Consider the following 19,435-nt stretch of genomic DNA (forward strand, 5'->3'; position numbering starts at 1 on the left):
GAATTTGAATTTGAATGTTGCACTCTTGATATCGTCTCTTTTCGTCTCCCTGTTGATCTCGATGAAACGACGAATCTGACCACTATCAGTCGTCAGCACAGACTACGAATAAATCGACGAATCAGACAAGTCGGCGACATAAAACACGACCCAGTCGGCGACTCTATTGACACAAAGTATAGTAAATGAAAAGGGCGACAGTCCAGGGCCCCGAGAAAGACGCATTCGGCGAACTGAATACAAAATAAATACCTATTATTAAGACTTTATTGTCTTAAACTAAGTATAAAAAAGGTATAAGAAACCCAACAAAACAAACAAAGAAACAAAGAAACAAACAAACAAACAAACAAACCAAACATAAATGCGTAGAATTCAACAAATAATTTATTTCCCTAGAATACACAGTGAAATTTAAAAGGAACTTACAGTTTTGTGAATTAAATCCAAGTTGATCCTGAAAGTTCTACCTCAAGCCAAGAAGTATATTGTGTATGAATTATGTGGCAATAGTCTTGGATAAGCTGACGTTCCAACAGTCTTGATGTATCACAATGTCCTTGAATGAATTCACAATGAATTCTCAGAGTAGTAATTTAGTAAAAAATGTCAATGAGCGCTTCATAATTCCAAAGAATAATTGTTAAATAAATGATTCCTCTCAAATTGTGTCTGAGCACAACTAACAATGATTTTAGAGATGAATTTAAAGTAGGAATGAATTAATTCTGTTTACTTCAACTTTATTAAGAACGCAATATAAATGAACAGGAAGTGGATCATTTCCAATAAAATCTGTAAACAAGTTCTCTTTCTTGAACCCTTAAGTGTCCAAAGTCCATGTAAAAATGCTTACCAGTATTATCTTAAAGTTTAACCAACAAGCATGGGGTAAAGTTAGACATGTAATAAGTTGTTTACAAATGACCATTGCAATCTACTGTCACGGACAAATGTTAAAACACATTATAGATACACATAACATAATACAAAGGACCCAGCCCAATCAGGTAGGGTGGGGTGGGCATTAGGCCTCGCCCTCAACACTAAGGGGCCTCGAAACAAGTTTTTAAAATAACCATTCTGAAGATAATAAATATACTTCGTTGTGTACTTAGTTGTCTGGTACATCTTTATATAGTAAATTATATGGGCTTGTTTTGACATTCCAAAATTTCATTATAACTATGGCATAGGGGCCTCAAACTTTCGAATCATCCCAGGCCTTTCTCTACCTCTGAAGGGGTCTGCAAAAGACATCATGGTTGTGTGACAGAGTGATTTCGCTACTGTATAGTCTGCCATCTATATGTTGTTTTGTTTAACTCTCTGAACTCGTTCTGCGGCTTCTCTAACACTAAGGATTGTTTTGCTAGTAGATCTTTTGTGATTGTCAAATTTAATGTTGGAATAAAAATGCATCTTACTTTGTGGAAAATATGGAATCTATTAGTATTTGTTGCTATCAAAATGTGTTATAAACTATGCAAGGTAGTGACTTTTATGAAAAGAAATATATGGCCTTGAAATAGCTTCGTAAAGCATTCTTGAAAAAGAACTAATTATATCCATGATATTAGCTGAATATTAGCCACCGGGAACCTCCTTTGCATATCAGAAGAACCCTAAATGCTGACAGTTCTCAGGAGTTCATACACGTGTCTTATGTAATGTCCATATTGAATGCAATCTCATGCTTTTGATGTAGAATTAATTATCGTTTTTACAATCTCAAAGTAAAGAGCAAAATGCATACATCAATTTTTGGTTCTAGACATCTTGGTCTGTTTAACAAACTTAAGATATTCTGTACGGTAACCCGACCGCCGGATCCACCTGGAACTCTAAACGGTGCATCACGAATCTGTTGATCTTCAATTCAAATACTCAAATTTAGACGCATTTGTCGAACATACACCCCATATTCAGTTTTTATACGCTTGCCATAATGTCAGAAATAAGGATTTAGGACTTCGATGGTGCAGAAGTTGGTATTAAAACGTGGTGCCTTTAGCTCAACTCGACCCCCCTCCGTCCGGGATAGCAAATTTTCTATTTTTTTTTTTCTGTTTAAAAAAATGTATTATTTATCGCACGTTCTGAAGGTCCACATTCAACGATATATTTGTGAGAATTAACTCCCCCCGCCCCCGTGCTTTCTGTGTACACGGACAGTATAACGGATTGAAAGCTGCATATACAACGGCTTTTTAATTTCCTGGAAAGGGAATGGGATTTTCTTTCAAACTGGAATACTTTTTTCCATTTACTTCAAGATAAAGTATTATTTCAACAAATTAATATATTAGATGATAAGATATTTTTTTATTTTTTTTAAAAAAGGAAGCATTTTGTTAGAATTTGTTTAGGGCCGAAAATGTTTTCACAAAACAATTCGCGGCCCCAAACCCGGTAATTAAAATGGCCGGTTCCTAACATCATTCCTTTTGAATTGCAAATGAAGTTAGCAGTGGTGGGTTGACTTTGAAACGGGAGAATTTGCCCTTATGCTAGAAAGCTAGCAGTACTTACCAGGGTGACAGATTGAAATATAGCAATGCCAGTCAGAAAGCTGTTGACAATTCATAAGTTCTACATGTATTTTCTACCTTTCCAATTTTACATTAAGACTGAATGTTTTCCAAAGATCAGTACCAAATGAAACATCAACTTTTTCGCTCCATTCAGATGTATTTTTGTAAGATTAGGTTGGTTAAATATTTGATATTCTGTAAGTTAACATTGATTTTCAGTTGTAAAATATCAAAATTGGTAAATCATTGACTTGTCCTAGATTATAAGATGTCCACTCTTATATTTATGATCTTAGGGTAGATGTCATACATTTTATGACTTGTAAAGGGGTAGAATTTTGTACAGGGATACACCTCTCCTCTGCTTCACCAGATATCTCAGTTGTGCCATTTTTGCTTCCAGACACATGACACAATACCGAAGTTGCAGTACCTGATTTGTACACAACATTTGCATCTTTAATTTTTTTGTGTGGAAAGATTATGCACGTGTCTTTACATTTATATTAAAATGTATTAATGTAATTTAGTTTGATTTGAAAAATTGCCTTGAAAGTAGAACCTTTGAGTGGACTGAAAATTTTGGTCATCATTCAACGGTACATGCACATACTTTTTTATAAACCACTTTGTGCCATATCTATATTTAACAGAGGAATTTAACTTATATTGATATATTCCACATGTATTATTAGAGCAATGATGTTACTTTTTCTTGAATACTTTTTCACTTTATTTTTTTCACCATTTGAAAAAAAAGTTAACTCAGATTTGGAAATAATTTTGATACTATTTGATTTCACATTATTGATTTAATTTCAAATGCATATAGTAGTTAGAAATATAATAGAAAGGATTTAACTTTCATGTATTTTTATGTGACTTTAAAATTGTTATTTCCAAAAAGGATAAAGAAAAAAATCCTGAATCTGTCAGAACACCAAATTTTCTATTTTGCAAACCTTTTCCATAGGATAAAAAGGCCAGTTGAATAGCCCCAGGGAATAGATACCATGTTGTGCTAAATCAGTGACGGGGCCTAAGTTGCATATCAGTTAGGAGTCAAACACAGGCTTAGAAAGGGCTCAGATACCAATGACTTTAATCCTAGTACCAAGGTAAATGAAATTAATTACTTAGTTAAAATTAGTGGCCCTGTATTTTCAATATACTCAGAGCTGGCTCTTGGATTTCAAGAGATAAATCAGTGACAGGGGGCCTAATTTGTATATCGGTATGGAGTCCAACACAGGCTTAGAAAGGGCTTAGATACCAGTGACTTGAATTCTAGTACCAGGGTAAATAAAATTAATTTTCAATATACTGGGAGTATAAAGGGGCAATGTTTATTAATGTATCTTGTGTAGGAAGTTTGTAAAGTGGTTTATAAAAAAGCTCTGGTGCAGATTTTCTATGCAACCTCTGATTTTTCCCAAAATATTGCATAGACACCCATATATTTTGCACTCTCACATATTGTGCCAAGAAAATGAGACCTTTTATTTTGTATGTTTATAATGAAATTGAGGAACAGTGTGGTCTGCAAAATCTACCATGGATAAGATTTTATGGTACCTTCAACAAATCCACCATATGATCATGTAATGTTAAAATATATTGGAAACTTTATTCAAATAAAACGGGGGAATGGTTGATACGTGGTGAGCTACATAGGCAGGTTTGGATCTGACTATTTGTTAGTATCTGCCCACTATTAAATAGCACTAGTTTGTCACAGGGTCCCATGTGTTTGGTAGAATTTTTTGGTCCTCATGGTTCAATTATAGAGTGGGCTAGGTAGGAAGTTTCCAAACCTCCTGTATGTTAGTCTCAGCTTTTCAGGTGGTCTTTATGTTAGAGCCTGAAGGGAAGGGATTGGTGTAGAGTGGGTAGGATCTCATGGGTGGGAGTTAGGTTGGAGCATTGCACCCTGGTGGAATCATCAGTGCTAATTTTAAAACTATCCAGATGACTTTTTTTGTGGACTGAACCTTTGCAGGACCTCAACATAGAAAAAGATCATTGTGTACATCTGTCCATGTGATTATAAACAATCTATAATATTCTGAGTGATACATTTTTTTTATAAAGGTAATTAACAGAAGACCCTAACAAAAAGGGGGTTTAGTGTTTTTATTAGAGCGGCATGTTGCTGGTGGTATGTTAGTGTGCATAAATTGTAATAATCTTGTTTACTGGTGGTGTTTCATGGGGAACAGACAAATTAGAAAAGCATACCTCTTTCTATGAGATTTCCAGTTTTGAATTATTTTCAGTATTATCATTTGTTTCACAGTTCCTTGATTTTACAGGAATTTTCCCAGGTTTTAAAATGAATTTCCTAGAGACAAGGGGGCATGTGGAACATGATGACAAGTGGCTGGTGTATGATCCACAGCTGAGCAGATCTTTATGCATTGGTTGCATTGTTGAGTGTCTGGATAACCCAGATCTCTTGACCATCTGTAAGAAGCCTGCACTGTCTGAACTGTTGAGATTACTGGTCAGCCATGGATCACAGCTGGTGGCTCTTCTTGGCCAAGAGGAGGAAATATTGTGGCATCTGTTGAATGTCCTAACAGGTAACTTGGACCCTAACAGATTCAGGGTGAATTCAAACTGTTTCATAGTTAATGTCTTTTAAACAGTAATCTGTCTTCAGATTGAAAATTATTTTGAACCTCTTTTATTGACAACCATGGACAATTGCCATGGTTTTTACAACTTTGAAATATCTTTGAATTTGAGAGTTAGCCTTGAAAACTGTTTTAATTTTGTGGAAAACCAATTGAATTTATTAGAAATAATGCAATACATTAAACTAAAAGATAAGTCATCCTTTTTTAGGGTCCAACAATTGTGTTAGCCTGGTTGCCTGTATCTAATACATATGTTTATGGAATAGTGGAAATTTACTTGTAGCAAGTTCATTGTTCATTAGGCTGGTGAAATTACCCCCAGCCCCCCATACACAAGCAAAATAGAAACAATGGAGAAATAGCCCAGACATAAAAAAGATAAACAATCGGGCTAGAATTTGTACAAAACAAATAAATTGACTAATTCTGACTCACATTGCAGGATATAAACAACTTTGTTACTGGTTATCAAGATGTTTGACTTCTTCACACTGTTACGACTCAATGGTTTTTAAATAAATAACAGAAAAAAGTGAAAACCAACAAGTTTAGTAAAATTCAACAAATAAATTATTTTCCTTGGATACAAAGTGAAAATTGAAAAGGAACTTATAGTATTGTGAATTAAATCCCAAATAGTTCTAAAAGTTCAATCACAAGTCCAAAAGTATAATGTTCAGAATGAATTCCAGTGGTCTAAATAAATTCCAGTTTTGAAAATGTTGATGTGCCAGTAGTCTTAAATGTGCTGTTGTACCAACAGTCTTGATATATCACAATGATATAATTCAAAATGTTATTGAATGAATTCACAATAATACCAAAATAGTGATTTTTTTTTCTAAAGTTAATGAGCATTTTGTAATTCCAGTTAATAATTTAAATCAATTTCTCTCAAATTATAACTGAACAGAAGTAAAAGACAAATTTTACTAGACAGATGTTAAACAGAATGAATAATTTTGATGTAAACAATGTTATGTAGTTCCCAACTTGACCCATGTTGCAATAACTCATTTTCTGAAAATACATCTCAATGGACATTTTCATAAAATTTGTAAAAAAAAAAGATTAGGTCTGTTTACATAAATTTTAGCAGCCAACCTGTCAGAAATGAGGTAAGCAATAGAATTGCCAAGGGGAAATTCAATGTCCTGACCTCAAATCCAAGTAAACATATTTACAAGTATTATCTTAAAGTTTAGTCTACACTCGTGGACAAAAATGTTAGCCATGTAATATGTTGTTTACAGAATAATCCTTACAATCTATAATCGTTGACAAAAATTAAACACAGAGGATAGATATACATAACAACACAAACATGATTGCTAACTGTTTTATGGTCAAGAGTAGATTTCTGAAGATCTGTTTGGCTATTGTATATTGTGAATTGCTAGCCTTGCAATATACCACACGTTGTTTGATCACAAAAGTTGGATGCTCTGTCTTTAAAATCGACATAGAATTAAAATTTTTGCCAATAAATGCTCAAATCCCTTGCCAGTTACTGGGGGTAATGTTTAATTCTAGGCCCATTTTTTACAAATATGAGCCTAATATAGCAGCACATGAAGATTCACATCCCCATTTGTCCTCTTCGTAGGAAATACCTCTTGTTTTGACTGGAACTGGAGGGTTTTCAATTTTAAGCTCTGCTGTTAATTTTAGCCTTCACCTCCACACCAGTGCCCTGAGTGGCCAAGTGGTCTAAAGCGCTCACCATTATGGATCATTGCCATCTCACCGCGGTCTGTGTGGGTTTGATTCTTGGGTTCAACCAGTGTGGGTATGTGAGAAAGCTTGCCAGTAACTTTCTTGGGTCGGTGTATAGTCTATCTTGTGCTGAAAAATGGTGTTAAACCCTACAACAACAACAACAACAACAACATCACCTCCACAGCTTATATTGGGGTGATGATAGTAGCGGTAGCTGCCAGACACCTGCGATCTGGGAATTGCAAATCCTCTAGTACTTATACCACTGACTGATGCACAATGCCCTACAAGATCTTACCATCTGCTGGTCAACATTGACCTAACTAGGGCCAATTTCAGATTAAGGGAAATCTGATCTAATCCTTTCTCAGGATTTTGTTTACATGGGGATGAACATCCTCAGCAGCCTAGGGCAAGTTCATATTCCACTTGGCAGAATAGACAAAATCTTATTTCTTGTTGGTGCTTCAGGGCAGACCTTGTTGGCTCACCCGATACATTATGCTTCTGGGAACCTTGAACTACAAGGCAGACTTGGTTACCCTTGGAAGACTTCATTTGTGTCCTTTCCAGTTTCTCCTGCTAGCAAACTGGAGAATGCACAAGGGTCCTCTATCATTTTGGTTCTCTCTTGGGCCTGATTTTCATCACCATTTGAGTTGCTGGTCTAATCAAAACCAGTTTCTCATGGGAGTCCCAATTCACACTCCCAGACCTCACTTACTGATGTGTCAAGTTTGAGTTGGGCTCACACCTGGAGCCATAAGGGGTAATTCTTCAGGACACAATGTCCCAGGAAGAAGCTACACTCCACATAAACAACTTGTGAATGCAGGCAGTTTTTGTATCCCTGCAGGAGGGGTCATTGTGTGATGACCATTGACCACATGTTGGTTGTAGCATACCTCAGGAGACAAGGAGTCATAAGTACCCATTCTCTTTGCATGGAAGTTTCCTTTCCTGCCATATTCTTGGAAAATGAAATATCTTGGTGGTCACTCAGTCCAAAAGGGCTGTGTGGTCCAGGAGGTAGAAGAGTCACATTTTCAACTGTAGGGGAGACCTCTGGTGGACTTGTTTGCATGAGACTGGACAAAAAAAGCTCCCCTTTTATATCTCCCCATTCCAGGATCATAGGGCATGGGCAGTGGATGCTTTCAGTCCAAACTGTGATCATCTGTTCATTTTCACCTTCCAACCCTTAAGACTGATTCGGTAGCTACTCCATTAAGTCAGGGTCACAGCCCAGATGGTTGTTGTTCATTTATCATGACCTGTTAGTAGATGAGTCCAGGATATTACCTCAGAGGAGGAGCCTGCTGTCGCAGCACTAGGGGTCTTTACATTGCAGTGGCCCCCAGATTCTCAACCTTCACTCTGGGCTCATCAAGTGATCAAGGACCCGTTCAGAACAAGGTTGTAAGTTGCATCACCCTGGCTAAGGGGCAGTCCACTTCCAGGGTTTATGATTCAAACTGGATAATCTTCTGTCATAGGAAATGCATTGAGCCTAGCTGTCCACCTTTGATTGCAGTGGCAGACATTTCTTCTCTTCCATTTCAAGATGTTCAGTTTCCACCATTATTGGCTATAGGCAGCCCTGTCTGTCATGCACAAATTCTCTAAGAGTCTGACTGTTGGGTCAGACCCTCATTTTTTCGATCTTATCAAATATTTCGATCTGTAGAGACAATTATTTTGTTCATTGATGGTGAGATGAGATCTTTTGTGCTTGTGTGGACTATGTCAGAAACCGATTTAGATATTACCTATGAAACTGTCTTCCTGCTGTCCTTGGCTTCTGAGAAGAGAAGGGGTGATTTATTCCTTGTCTCAAGAAACGTTTGTTTACAATTAAATGGTAATTATGAGTCAGTTTCGCTCCTTTGTGAACTTGTTTTCCTATCAAAGAATCTGCTTCCTTTGTTTGCTCCATTTCCTATTTAGGTCCCCAGTCTCAGCTGTATCCATACTGGGGAGGATAAGATAGGCTTCTCTGACCAGTTAGGGCCTTATTGTTCTATTTGACTGCTTCAGAAGAGATAAGGAAGGGTAAGAAGTATCTCTTCCATCTTATTATGGGCCCCTGCTGATATTTTTCAGCATCCACCATATAAAGGCAGATTATCATCTCTATCAAGAAAGCTTATCAATCAGTTGTCTTGTCTTCATAAGAACTAATACTGGAGATGTCTGGGGTTTGACACTTCCTAGACTTATCTTAATTGTTCTTCATTGTAGGGTATTATAAGAGCTCTATTTTGGCAGTCATGCGCTACCTTTTCCTCTTTTTACTTTCAATCTTTAGTGCATCTGTGTGAAAGCATGTTTTCTTTAGGCCCTATAGTTGTGGCTTAGTGTCTTATAGATCACATAAGGGTAAGTACGTAAGTTTTTTATATGTATATACCAGTTTCTTGAGGCCATCAGGCTTTCTCAAATTGTGCACACTCAGAAAGGCAATAATGTTGGATAATGTGTTTCTTCTATAAAAATGTAATTTGACTTTTGGGTGGATGGGTGGATAAGCTGATTTTAGTCATGTGATACTTGCCATTATTGCAAGATTCCATCCTCACACTTAGCTCTGAGGTTGTAAGTATAGTCTGGATCTAAGTCAAATATTTTGCATGGGGGCTTATCATGTCATAGTCAGACTGGTTCTGTGTTCTTTATGTACTGGTTTGTAGAACCATGTCCATCTAATGGGAGAATGGAATTATGATTTTTGATGAGGGACTTGAGTCTCAGAAGAAGTTCCAGATAGCAGTAGTGGCAGGTAAGTATTACATAATTAAAATTAGTTTCCCCCCATCCCTGCACCCCTCCCCCTTCCTCAGAGCCAAAACAAACCACATTTCACATTTAAACTTTTGTATTTAACTCTTCACCAAATAAGTTTTGGCAGCATTTATCCAGACTGCAGTTATCCTCGAATATATGATGGTTGGGTTGTTGGTTTTAATAGCACTTTTAAAACATTATTGGCTATTCCATGCTGAGACAATGAAAGCTAAGTGACTTTCCCAAGCAATTGAGGCAGGCAATCCATGCTGGCCTGGTCAGGTGTCAGATCCATGACCCTTAGATTATAAGTCAGCTGATGATATACTAATTAGCTATCATGACTTTCACCTCAGATGTATGAGGATTTATAAGCCTTTTGGATGTTTTCAGTCTGGTTCAAATGGTTATGAACCACAGTATTAATAACATCTGTAACACCAAATCACACCCATATTAAGAAGGCACAAGTCTGCAGGCATATCTGATTGTAAACAGGTCTTAAGAAATAAACAGGTATGGGCAGGAGAGCAAACTAGTATAATGTCAAACTTTGCATGTCAGAAGCTGTAGATAAATTATAGAAATTCATTCAGATTGGTTGAAGAATTATATGCATTCCCTCAGAATTGAAATTCACTTTAGTACTTAAAAAATCAGTACCTATTTACCAAAAAAGTCGGCCAATATGGGTATGTGAGAAAGCTTACCAGTAGCTTCTTGTTGGTCAATGGTTCTTTCTGGGGTTTACCCGGGTTCTTACTCCACTATTAATACTGGCCTCAATGTATAGCCTATATATGCTGTAAAATGGCATTAAACCCTATAACAACACCAACAGCAACCAAATAAAGTCTACTTTAGATTATACAAGAAAATCAAAATAAAAAAAAACGCATGTCTGACAAATACAAATGCAAGTACCCAACAATGCCAGACATAGTTATCTCTTTAAATGGGATACCTAAACTGCCATCACTGATCTTGACCCCACCCCCTTCTACAAATCAGCGGATCCAGACTCTCTTATGCAACTGTACTAAAGCAGATCAGAAGTGAATTTCTGGTAACACCTGTTCTTAAGATTATTTACTGTAAATCCTTAAATTCAGGTCAGATTCCTACTGATTATTCCTAAGCAAATGTTTGTTCCATAAAGGCAAAAAAAACAATGCAGGTGTCTACAGACTTATCTCACCTACATGCATTTGATCCAAGGTTTTGGAATAGCCCATATAAAGTCCAAGTGCTACATATTTATAGAAGCAGACACCTATTTTGATTGTATGTATGTATGTATGTATGTCTGTCTGTCTGTCTGTGTGGGTGTATGTATGCATATATATATATATATATATATATATATATATATATATATATATATATATATATATATATATACTTTTCAAGCTGAGACATTAGCAGCAGTTGATGATGCTAAATATCTTGGTGTAGACATCAAAACCAAATTAGGTGGATGCTCCCTTTAACCCTTATGATACCACTGCTGTATTTTTGAGTTGCCTGTAAATATTAAACTTCATCCCCACTGTTGCTTATATTCACTGTTGATGACACTAGTTTGTTCCCCACTGCTGTATTTTTGAGTTGCCTGTAAATATTAAACTTCATCCCCACTGTTGCTTATATTCACTGTTGATGACACTAGTTTGTTCCCCACTGCTGTATTTTTGAGTTGCCTGTAAATATTAAACTTCATCCCCACTGTTGCTTATATTCACTGTTGATGACACTAGTTTGTTCCCCACTGATGTATTTTTGAGTTGCCTGTAAATATTAAACTTCATCCCCACTGTTGCTTATATTCACTGTTGATGACACTAGTTTGTTCCCCACTGCTGTATTTTTGAGTTGCCTGTAAATATTAAACTTCATCCCCACTGTTGCTTATATTCACTGTTGATGACACTAGTTTGTTCCCCACTGATGCATATAATGTGCTTAGTCCAAAACGACTTGAAATCACAGTGCTGCATATATTCCTATATGACTGTTATGTTGATTGAAATTTGATTAGTTGAAAGTACAGAAGTTTACATATTTTTGAATATCATAGCCAATGAGAGTACAGTTTACTCAATATTTTGATAACAAGTTTAATACATGGCATGTAAAAATTTAGATCCAAAGGAAGGGCACACTTTCAAGAGACATGTAGATGAGGTAAACAAAAATGGATTAAAATCCAGTTATTAATCAGTTTGAAGGGATGAAAGGAAGCAGTATACATGTAGAGTAATTTAATTGAACAGGATTTGATTTAAATATTGATGTTAGTCCTGGTTTAACACCAGATATATGTGATTTTGAATTGGATGAGGATGAGACCTAAGTCCCACCTGTACAATGGTGTGAGGATATCTCAGTGTTTGAGATTGATCATTTTGATTGTAATGTTGCTTCAACTGTAGAGCTTGTACCGCTAAGCAACAAGAAGAGTTTTTTGTGGAGTTTTTTGCCGCGTGTCTGATGTGAAAACCTATTAAAGACATGAATACTCATGCCAAGAAATTGGGGGACAAAAAGCAAGACTCGAAATGGTATTATACCAGCATTATGGAGATGTGTGCATTTCATGGGATCAGATGCACAGATTCTTCATTTGTCATGTTGTACAAAATCGTACATATACTTGTGGCAAATCCAATACCACTTTATAAGACAACTGACTAGAATTACAGGACACAAGCACCTTCTTTCACTTTTTTGTCATCACTATTCTCTTCCAGATAAGCAGAATGACACAATCCTTCCTTTACAATATAATTTTAACTACAGCAATCATATTTTTTATATCACAGTTAGAGCTCTGAATTAGTGGAAGTAGATAAAGTTGCAAAAGTTCTCAATGGAAGTCCTTTGTTCGAGTGGTTTTAATATAGATTGTAAAATTGCTCATTCAGTATATGGTTAGAGAAATTGGTGATAGTGGTTTAAATCTTTGTTTTGTGTGATGTTTGTTTTTGGTCATTACACATTTAAATGACAAGATGGCATGTTGTCTTTTTACCTTGTAAAATAGTGTCCCATTTGAACTGTAGTGTATAATTCTTGGCTGTCTTGTGAAGTGTATTGTATAATTCTTGGCTGTCTTGTAATGATTTATTCTTGAAATATGTCTTTCAGGAATGCTAGGCAATGAAGATGAAGCCTACACATCGGTTGTAGTGGAGGGTAAGAGCTTCAGTAGCTTCAGTACCTACAAGATAATTTGCATACCATATTTGCACATATGCATACTAAACTGAAATGCCTAGACTCAGATCTGCAGTCATGTGATGTGTCATCATGTCAGGGTCTATGCTATCCACATGAAATAATATGTGCAACACTTGACCTTGATCTGTTGATGCATTGTACAGCTGCATATCTGGCTTTTTTGTTGTTTGGAGTTGGGTGCATGTGATATACAAATCAATATGCATACATATGATTATTCCAGTGGTAGGACAAAAATAAAGTTTTTATGGCCGTCTGCTGCCCATGTTTTATTGTTTAAATCTACTGCTTTGAAAATTAAATGATTAAAAATATTTGTTTTAGGAAAAACAAATTGGTATTGTTATGATTTCTGTCCAAACTTACATGTACACATCAGAATCAGACTACTGTGGACCAGAACTTTTCCACTAGTGCATCGACTGGTACAGTGATATATACTGAGTAATATGATGAACAATGGTCATACAATGGTTGAGATGTGTCCAACATTATGTAAATTGATTACTTAATGTTGTAATTTGGAGAGTTAAAGGCAAAAAGCAGGATATTTATTGCAGTGTTATAAGTACTAAGTAGGTTTGATGGCTTGTTTGTCTTTGATTAAAATTGGCTGACCTTTGGCAAAGGTGTGATAAAAATTATACTGATCAAAATATAATGTGGCACAAACATTTGGGTATTTTTAATGCATTTGCTTTATTGTTATTATGCTTTTAAAATGTTTTCTGAGGAATATTTAAGCACAGGTCTTATTTTGTATTGGTCACTTCATGTTGATTTTGAAAAGTGTACTTTGCTAATATACCATCAGCTAAGAAATATTTCAACAAGTTCACCCATACCTGTAGATCAGAGCTTTAGTCAGTGCAGGCAAGTAGCAAACATCTTGAGTTTGCAATGTGTGTTTTGTGCAAAGTTGATTTTAAGATAGTGCGGTTTTTTTAGAGGGCCTCAAGGGAGATGTGATATATTTAACTAATTGAGTTACCCTCTTTAAATAAAGACATTATTGTCATTATCATCATCATTGTCATCATCATTACTATTATTATTATTTTTATTAAGAAATGGTATCACTAGACATATGCAGGCACCATCATATAGGAGAGCTGTTAATTGTGTAACAAAATAATCACAATGAGTGTCATCAGTGGAGAAATCTAAATGATGGTGGATTTTCATTTAATTGACAATACATTGACTTGTTTTAATTATGGTAATGTTTGCCATTATTGAATCTGATTCATGTTCTGTTTTATAATATGAAGAGAATACATATTGTGGTCAGAAATGCACGTTATTTTCAGTCCTTTGTAAAACACATGATGTCTGGTTCTGACACTTCACAGAATTTGTAACATATTGCATGAACACACAAGCTTATGGTTTCTAACTTCCTATTCCTCAATACACCACTCCCTCGATAACTCGCACCCTGATAATGTGTGAACCCGCTTATAATGTGGGATCAGGTGTGGATACCATTTTCTAAACCCGAAAATACCCCAAAAATTGATCCTTATTTATTGAATTTGAAGAAAATCTTAATCAAAATTGGTAACGGAAACTTTGATGTATCTCTTGTTTTATAATCAAAAACGGTAGATAGGACCTGGAAATTTTAAACAACACTATGAAATATCAAATTTAAAAATAGGTCATTCAATTTTTTACATTTTCTTTCCAAACAACATTCCTAGTACACTGCAATTAATGATATGTAGTGAAATTTTGATCAATAAAATGTCACTCACACCAAGTGGAGGCAGTACTTTAATAAACAAATACAAATTAAATAATTTTTATGAATTGAAATTTGTGTTCTAGTTCTATATTTTAGTTCCTTATAAGTGTAATCACGATAAATGCAATGTGTGCTTTTGTAATTAAACGTAAAATGCATCAATCTATTGTAACTGCTATGTCCATGAGCTTTTCTCTGAGAACCTAATTAAGTGCTTTGATATCTGAATTCTGGAATTATTTATTGTATTGTGCTGAATTAAAAGCTGGTCTCTTTTGTATTATCTTATTTATTATTTCTTTTGAATCAGATAAAGGAGGTGGAATAAAAGAGAAGTTAAAAGGCACGAAAATCCTAGAAACTTAAAATCTAGCAGTCCTGGTTGTATGTCGGGTGAACTCACTTTATTTAATCAATTGAACAGTGTAATAAACATTATTGTGTTTGTAACAGAAACTACCTTAAATTAACCGACTCTTTCACTTTAACTGTGATCAAAGATAACAAGGCAGCCAAGCAAAGTGAATACTTCGTAAAATAGAAAGCTTGATTTCATAGATATAGACCATTGTGGGCAAGTGAGTTTCAGATAATTCTTGAACTGGCAATTAGAGATGTCCTCAGGGATGATAAGAAGTTTCATTATTACTTCCAGTGAAATCATGACATCAATATTGTACTTTTGAACAATACAAGAATTGAGATTCGTTGTAGACGATTGTCTCATAAAATAAATGAAATAAATGTCACGTGTTTTTAAAAAAATGAAACTTATTTGGTGGTGTATCAACAGTTAGTCTTGTTCCCTGCTCTGTGGACTCCCGATTTGGAAGGATCATATTTAACACCACTACAGGAACCAGACTCATCAAGAAAACAAAAGGCAGTGATGTAATACACAGATTTTTTCCCGTACACATGATGGTTGTTGAAACCAGTTGGAACAATCTTTCATATGTTGGACTTTTTGAAAATAAATGTTATTTAAACCATTAGAAAAAGTGCGTTATTAAAAATTATCAATGTGATTGTAAAATGAGGATTCAGTCAATAAACAGCCAAGTTCACTAACTCCACTCCCCTCATGGTTTTCTTGATGTCAAAGTGATTTTTTTTCAATTTTTGGAGGTCCCTCAGTAACTCGCACCTCGCTTATATTGCGGTCTTTGTTTGTGGACCCCATTGTGCGTGAGTTATTGAGCGAGAGGTATACTTATAATTTTTTTGGAATTTATTTTCAGATGTCCCTATTGTAGCAGCTTAAAAAACATAAGGTTTTGTCCATAGTGTAAACCAAAATTATATAATTTTGTTCTTGTTTTTGCAGAAAAACAGCTTTGTTTAATAACAAGTTATTAATATGTAACAAATGTGTCTGTTTATTCATCTAACATAATATGAGTTTATTCTCAATTATATTAATTTTCTTTGTTACTTTCTGGTGTTGCTGGAATAAAGGTGCCCTTATGGCACAGTTTCACATTAACTGAAATGTCTCTTCTTTTGCAAAGAATAGGGATTGTTACAGTATATTTCCCAAGCTCACACAAGTCAACAAACTAGAATACTGAACACTATTTAAAATTATATAAGCTTTAGATAAAAAAGCATGAAATAGAATGTCATATAAAAAACCAATATATGGTTCACTATAAGTACAGTAGTCGAAAAAGTCATTTAGCATTTCCAGTAAACCATGTGACTTCAGGCATATTGGCAAGTGAAACTTGGGCATGTGTTGAATTTTAGAAATTTAAAGAACAAATTGTGTTTATCTGTTATTACCAATATGTATTGTCAACTATCCAGTCAGTTAGTTGAATTGTTTTTGCTGGTATAATTAAGGGACACATATCCATCGCTATAATACTAGAGTAGTTTGCTTGACTGTCAACTTATCGACCATGTGCATTATGTTGAAGAATCAGAATACATAGAGGGTCCTTGCTAGGAGTTAATTTGGACAAAATAGCCTCTCATTTTACTTAAACAAGCCCAAAAAGTTAAATTTACTTCACTTTGAATTGATTTTACAATATTCCTGACCACCTTGTTTGGTTCAAGACCGTGCATTAATAATCAGAGTAGAATGTCAACTTTTTGTAAAATGTTTTGTCAAAGATTATGATCGAAAGATTATTTTCTCTAGTCAATTTTGGGTGCTAATTTGATGAAATTTAATTGCTCTCTATGCCCAAGTCATAGAATTTGTAATGTTTAAATTTTGGGAAATGCTTGCTATTTTGTTGGTTTAAAAATTGTATTGTTTTCACTCAGTAACGGTCATGGTTGTGGGTAAGATTTACCTGCCCTAAATTCTACACATGCACAATTTTTAGATGATAATCTTGATTTTGAACATGTTGTTGTTGTTGTGGGTTTAACGCCATTTTTCAGCACATGATAGGCAATACATGGCGGCCAGTATTAATGGTGGAGGAAGAACCTGGGAAATCCCCGGAAAGAACCACTGACCCACGAGAAGCTACTGGCAAGCTTTCTCACATACCCACATTGGCCGAATCTGAGACTCGAACCCACGTAGACAGAGGCGATATGGCAGTGATCCATAACAGAGAGCGCTTTAGACTACTCGGCCACTTGAGGCCTCTGATTTTAAACATATTCATTGGTCAGGCACAAATCTTTGTATAGTGACCCTGCGGCAGTGGGAGTACATTCTCTCTACAGTTTGCTTTTTGGTAATATGTTGACTGCATTTACTTCTAACATGATGATCTTGTCACAGGTTTGTTGACACCATGACGATGAAAAACACTGTGGGGAGAAACAGCTGTCCTTATTTAAATTCAAAATCGTTTTCTACATTTTATATCTCTGTTCAGATTTCCTCCTTAATGCTTGACACAGATGTAAAGTTAATCATAATATTTTCACCACAATTCATTGAGAAGGCTACATAGTCATATCATACTGTATTTTGTTTTCATTTTCTTTTAGAGGAAATGTGACTTTAAGTATGAAACTATTACTTTTAACATTTCCTGAAAAGTTTTTGCTTTCATAGTTATATTTTTTTCATAAATGTTTATCCAAAAATAAGTTTGCTCATACCTGCAGGAATTGTAACTGAAAATAATGAACAATGTTGTTAACACTTGGATATATACCAAATAAATATAATTTTGTATCTGTAGGTGTTGGTTCAGTTTTAGGCACCTCCATAATTACATGGATAGGTTATTACCCGTGTGTGTGTGTTTGGTGTGTGGTGGGTTGTATCACTCCTCTGCCTTGGTATTGCTTATACGTTTAGTTTGTTTAATAGTTCCTAGTACTGAATGAATTCATTAGCCAGCTACTCTGAATATAAGTAGTTGTAATGATATCAACTGCAGTGGCAAGTCATTGTAAATTCCCATGCTTTTTACTGCATATGCAGAACTTCCTCCCCATACCATCTTCTGTACTCACTCTCACCTCACAGATATGCCAAGGGTCATAATGTAAAAAACATCATATATATGGTGTGTTTTCCCAGATGCATATGTTAAGTTTAGACAGAAAATATTTGAGAACATAAAAATGTTGTACATTTGACTTTGAATCCTTTCAAAGGAGCCCAAGAGTTCAGAGCCAAGGATGACACCCAGTTGTATAAAGTTATGATAATGGTAATGTATCTACAAAATTTAGTGAATATTGTTCCACCAGGTTGTTTATGATATCATGTAATTTACAGACAGATGTATGGTGAGGTAGACAGATAAATGGTGACTGTAGAAAATTGCCCACTAAAGCACAGTGATTAGTGTAGATAAATATGAAAGAAAGTTGAATGTATAGGAAAACCCTATTTTAATGCAGTAGGTGGGGTCCATAACTGCTGGCTGCTTTATGTACCCAGCTGCATCTTACTGTGAATGATTGAAAATTCTATGAATACATGAGGCACTGTACTGCAGTAGAACCAGACTGTTTGAATAACCATTGCATGCTATGTGAGTATGTACATAGGTGGGAATGAAATGCCAGTCTCACATATAGCAACAGTTTTACTGCCTGCCTATTTCTGTAATGGTCAGGGTTAAGATACTCCCATACTTAGTGAAAGCTAATGTGTAACAATTATAATAATGACCTGTATGCTGTAGGTTTCTGAGATTTAGCATCATTGTTTGTATTTATTGTTCACCGGCAGACATTTTGGGTGGTGTCAGGAGATCTAAGACAAAAATTTGGGAGGCATGACTCAACCATGATATATCTGAATTAATGTTATAGTGAAGCATGAGTGGAGTTCCCAGTATCATTTTCATTATCATCATTATCATTAACTGTATGATTGAACCAGTGAACTTAGACTGGCAATAAAGATGGAGACTTGGGATCCACATGGAAAAGTTTGTCCAGAACAGAGACATATTTTCTGCATTATTTTGAAAAGGTGATTATGTTGTTTTGCTTATCTGTTACTTTTTATATGTCCATCCCTTTGTAAGTAATGTAATGTATTTACTCCAACACCATTGGGAATACAGGCATAAAACTTTAGGCTGTTCTGTAGGTTTGCACCTAGGTTTTGTTATTTTGATATGTTATTGGGGGTATGGAGTGGGATGGTTTTATATAAATCTCCGACCAACCTTAAGTGGAGACCTGAAAGTTGGTGTGTATTATCATCTACATTTCACATCTTGCTGGCTTAGATTGAGTTTTCTTTTTTAGCTCCTAACCGTTTAGCTTGTGTATATCAATGTGAATGAATATACGAATAAGATAAGTGGGCTGCATGCTGCGTGTCCTTCATG

General features: G+C 35.3%; 1 protein-coding gene across 3 annotated transcripts in view; it reads left to right on the forward strand.

Annotated features, from left to right (window-relative positions):
* Window positions 1-1,834: 1,834 nt before the first annotated feature.
* Window positions 1,835-19,435, forward strand: part of LOC149803010 (meiosis inhibitor protein 1-like) — a 216,338-nt gene continuing 198,737 nt past the window's right edge. Inside the window, exons 1-3 of one of the 3 annotated variants that reach the window (XM_089952558.1) lie at window positions 1,835-1,987; window positions 4,847-5,116; window positions 12,824-12,871. In XM_089952558.1, coding sequence (XP_089808684.1) covers window positions 4,867-5,116; window positions 12,824-12,871 — 298 coding nt within the window. In that variant the 5' untranslated portion in view covers window positions 1,835-1,987; window positions 4,847-4,866. Of the gene's footprint in view, window positions 1,988-4,846; window positions 5,117-12,823; window positions 12,872-18,173; window positions 18,299-18,865; window positions 19,072-19,435 lie in introns of those variants that run through there. The other 2 variants (XM_089952560.1, XM_089952559.1) reach the window with 2 other exon arrangements.

The sequence above is a fragment of the Sinohyriopsis cumingii genome, chromosome 3 (genome assembly GCF_028554795.1).
Source record: "Sinohyriopsis cumingii isolate HCF-2022 chromosome 3, ASM2855479v2, whole genome shotgun sequence".
NCBI classification, from domain to species: Eukaryota; Metazoa; Mollusca; class Bivalvia; order Unionida; family Unionidae; genus Sinohyriopsis; species Sinohyriopsis cumingii.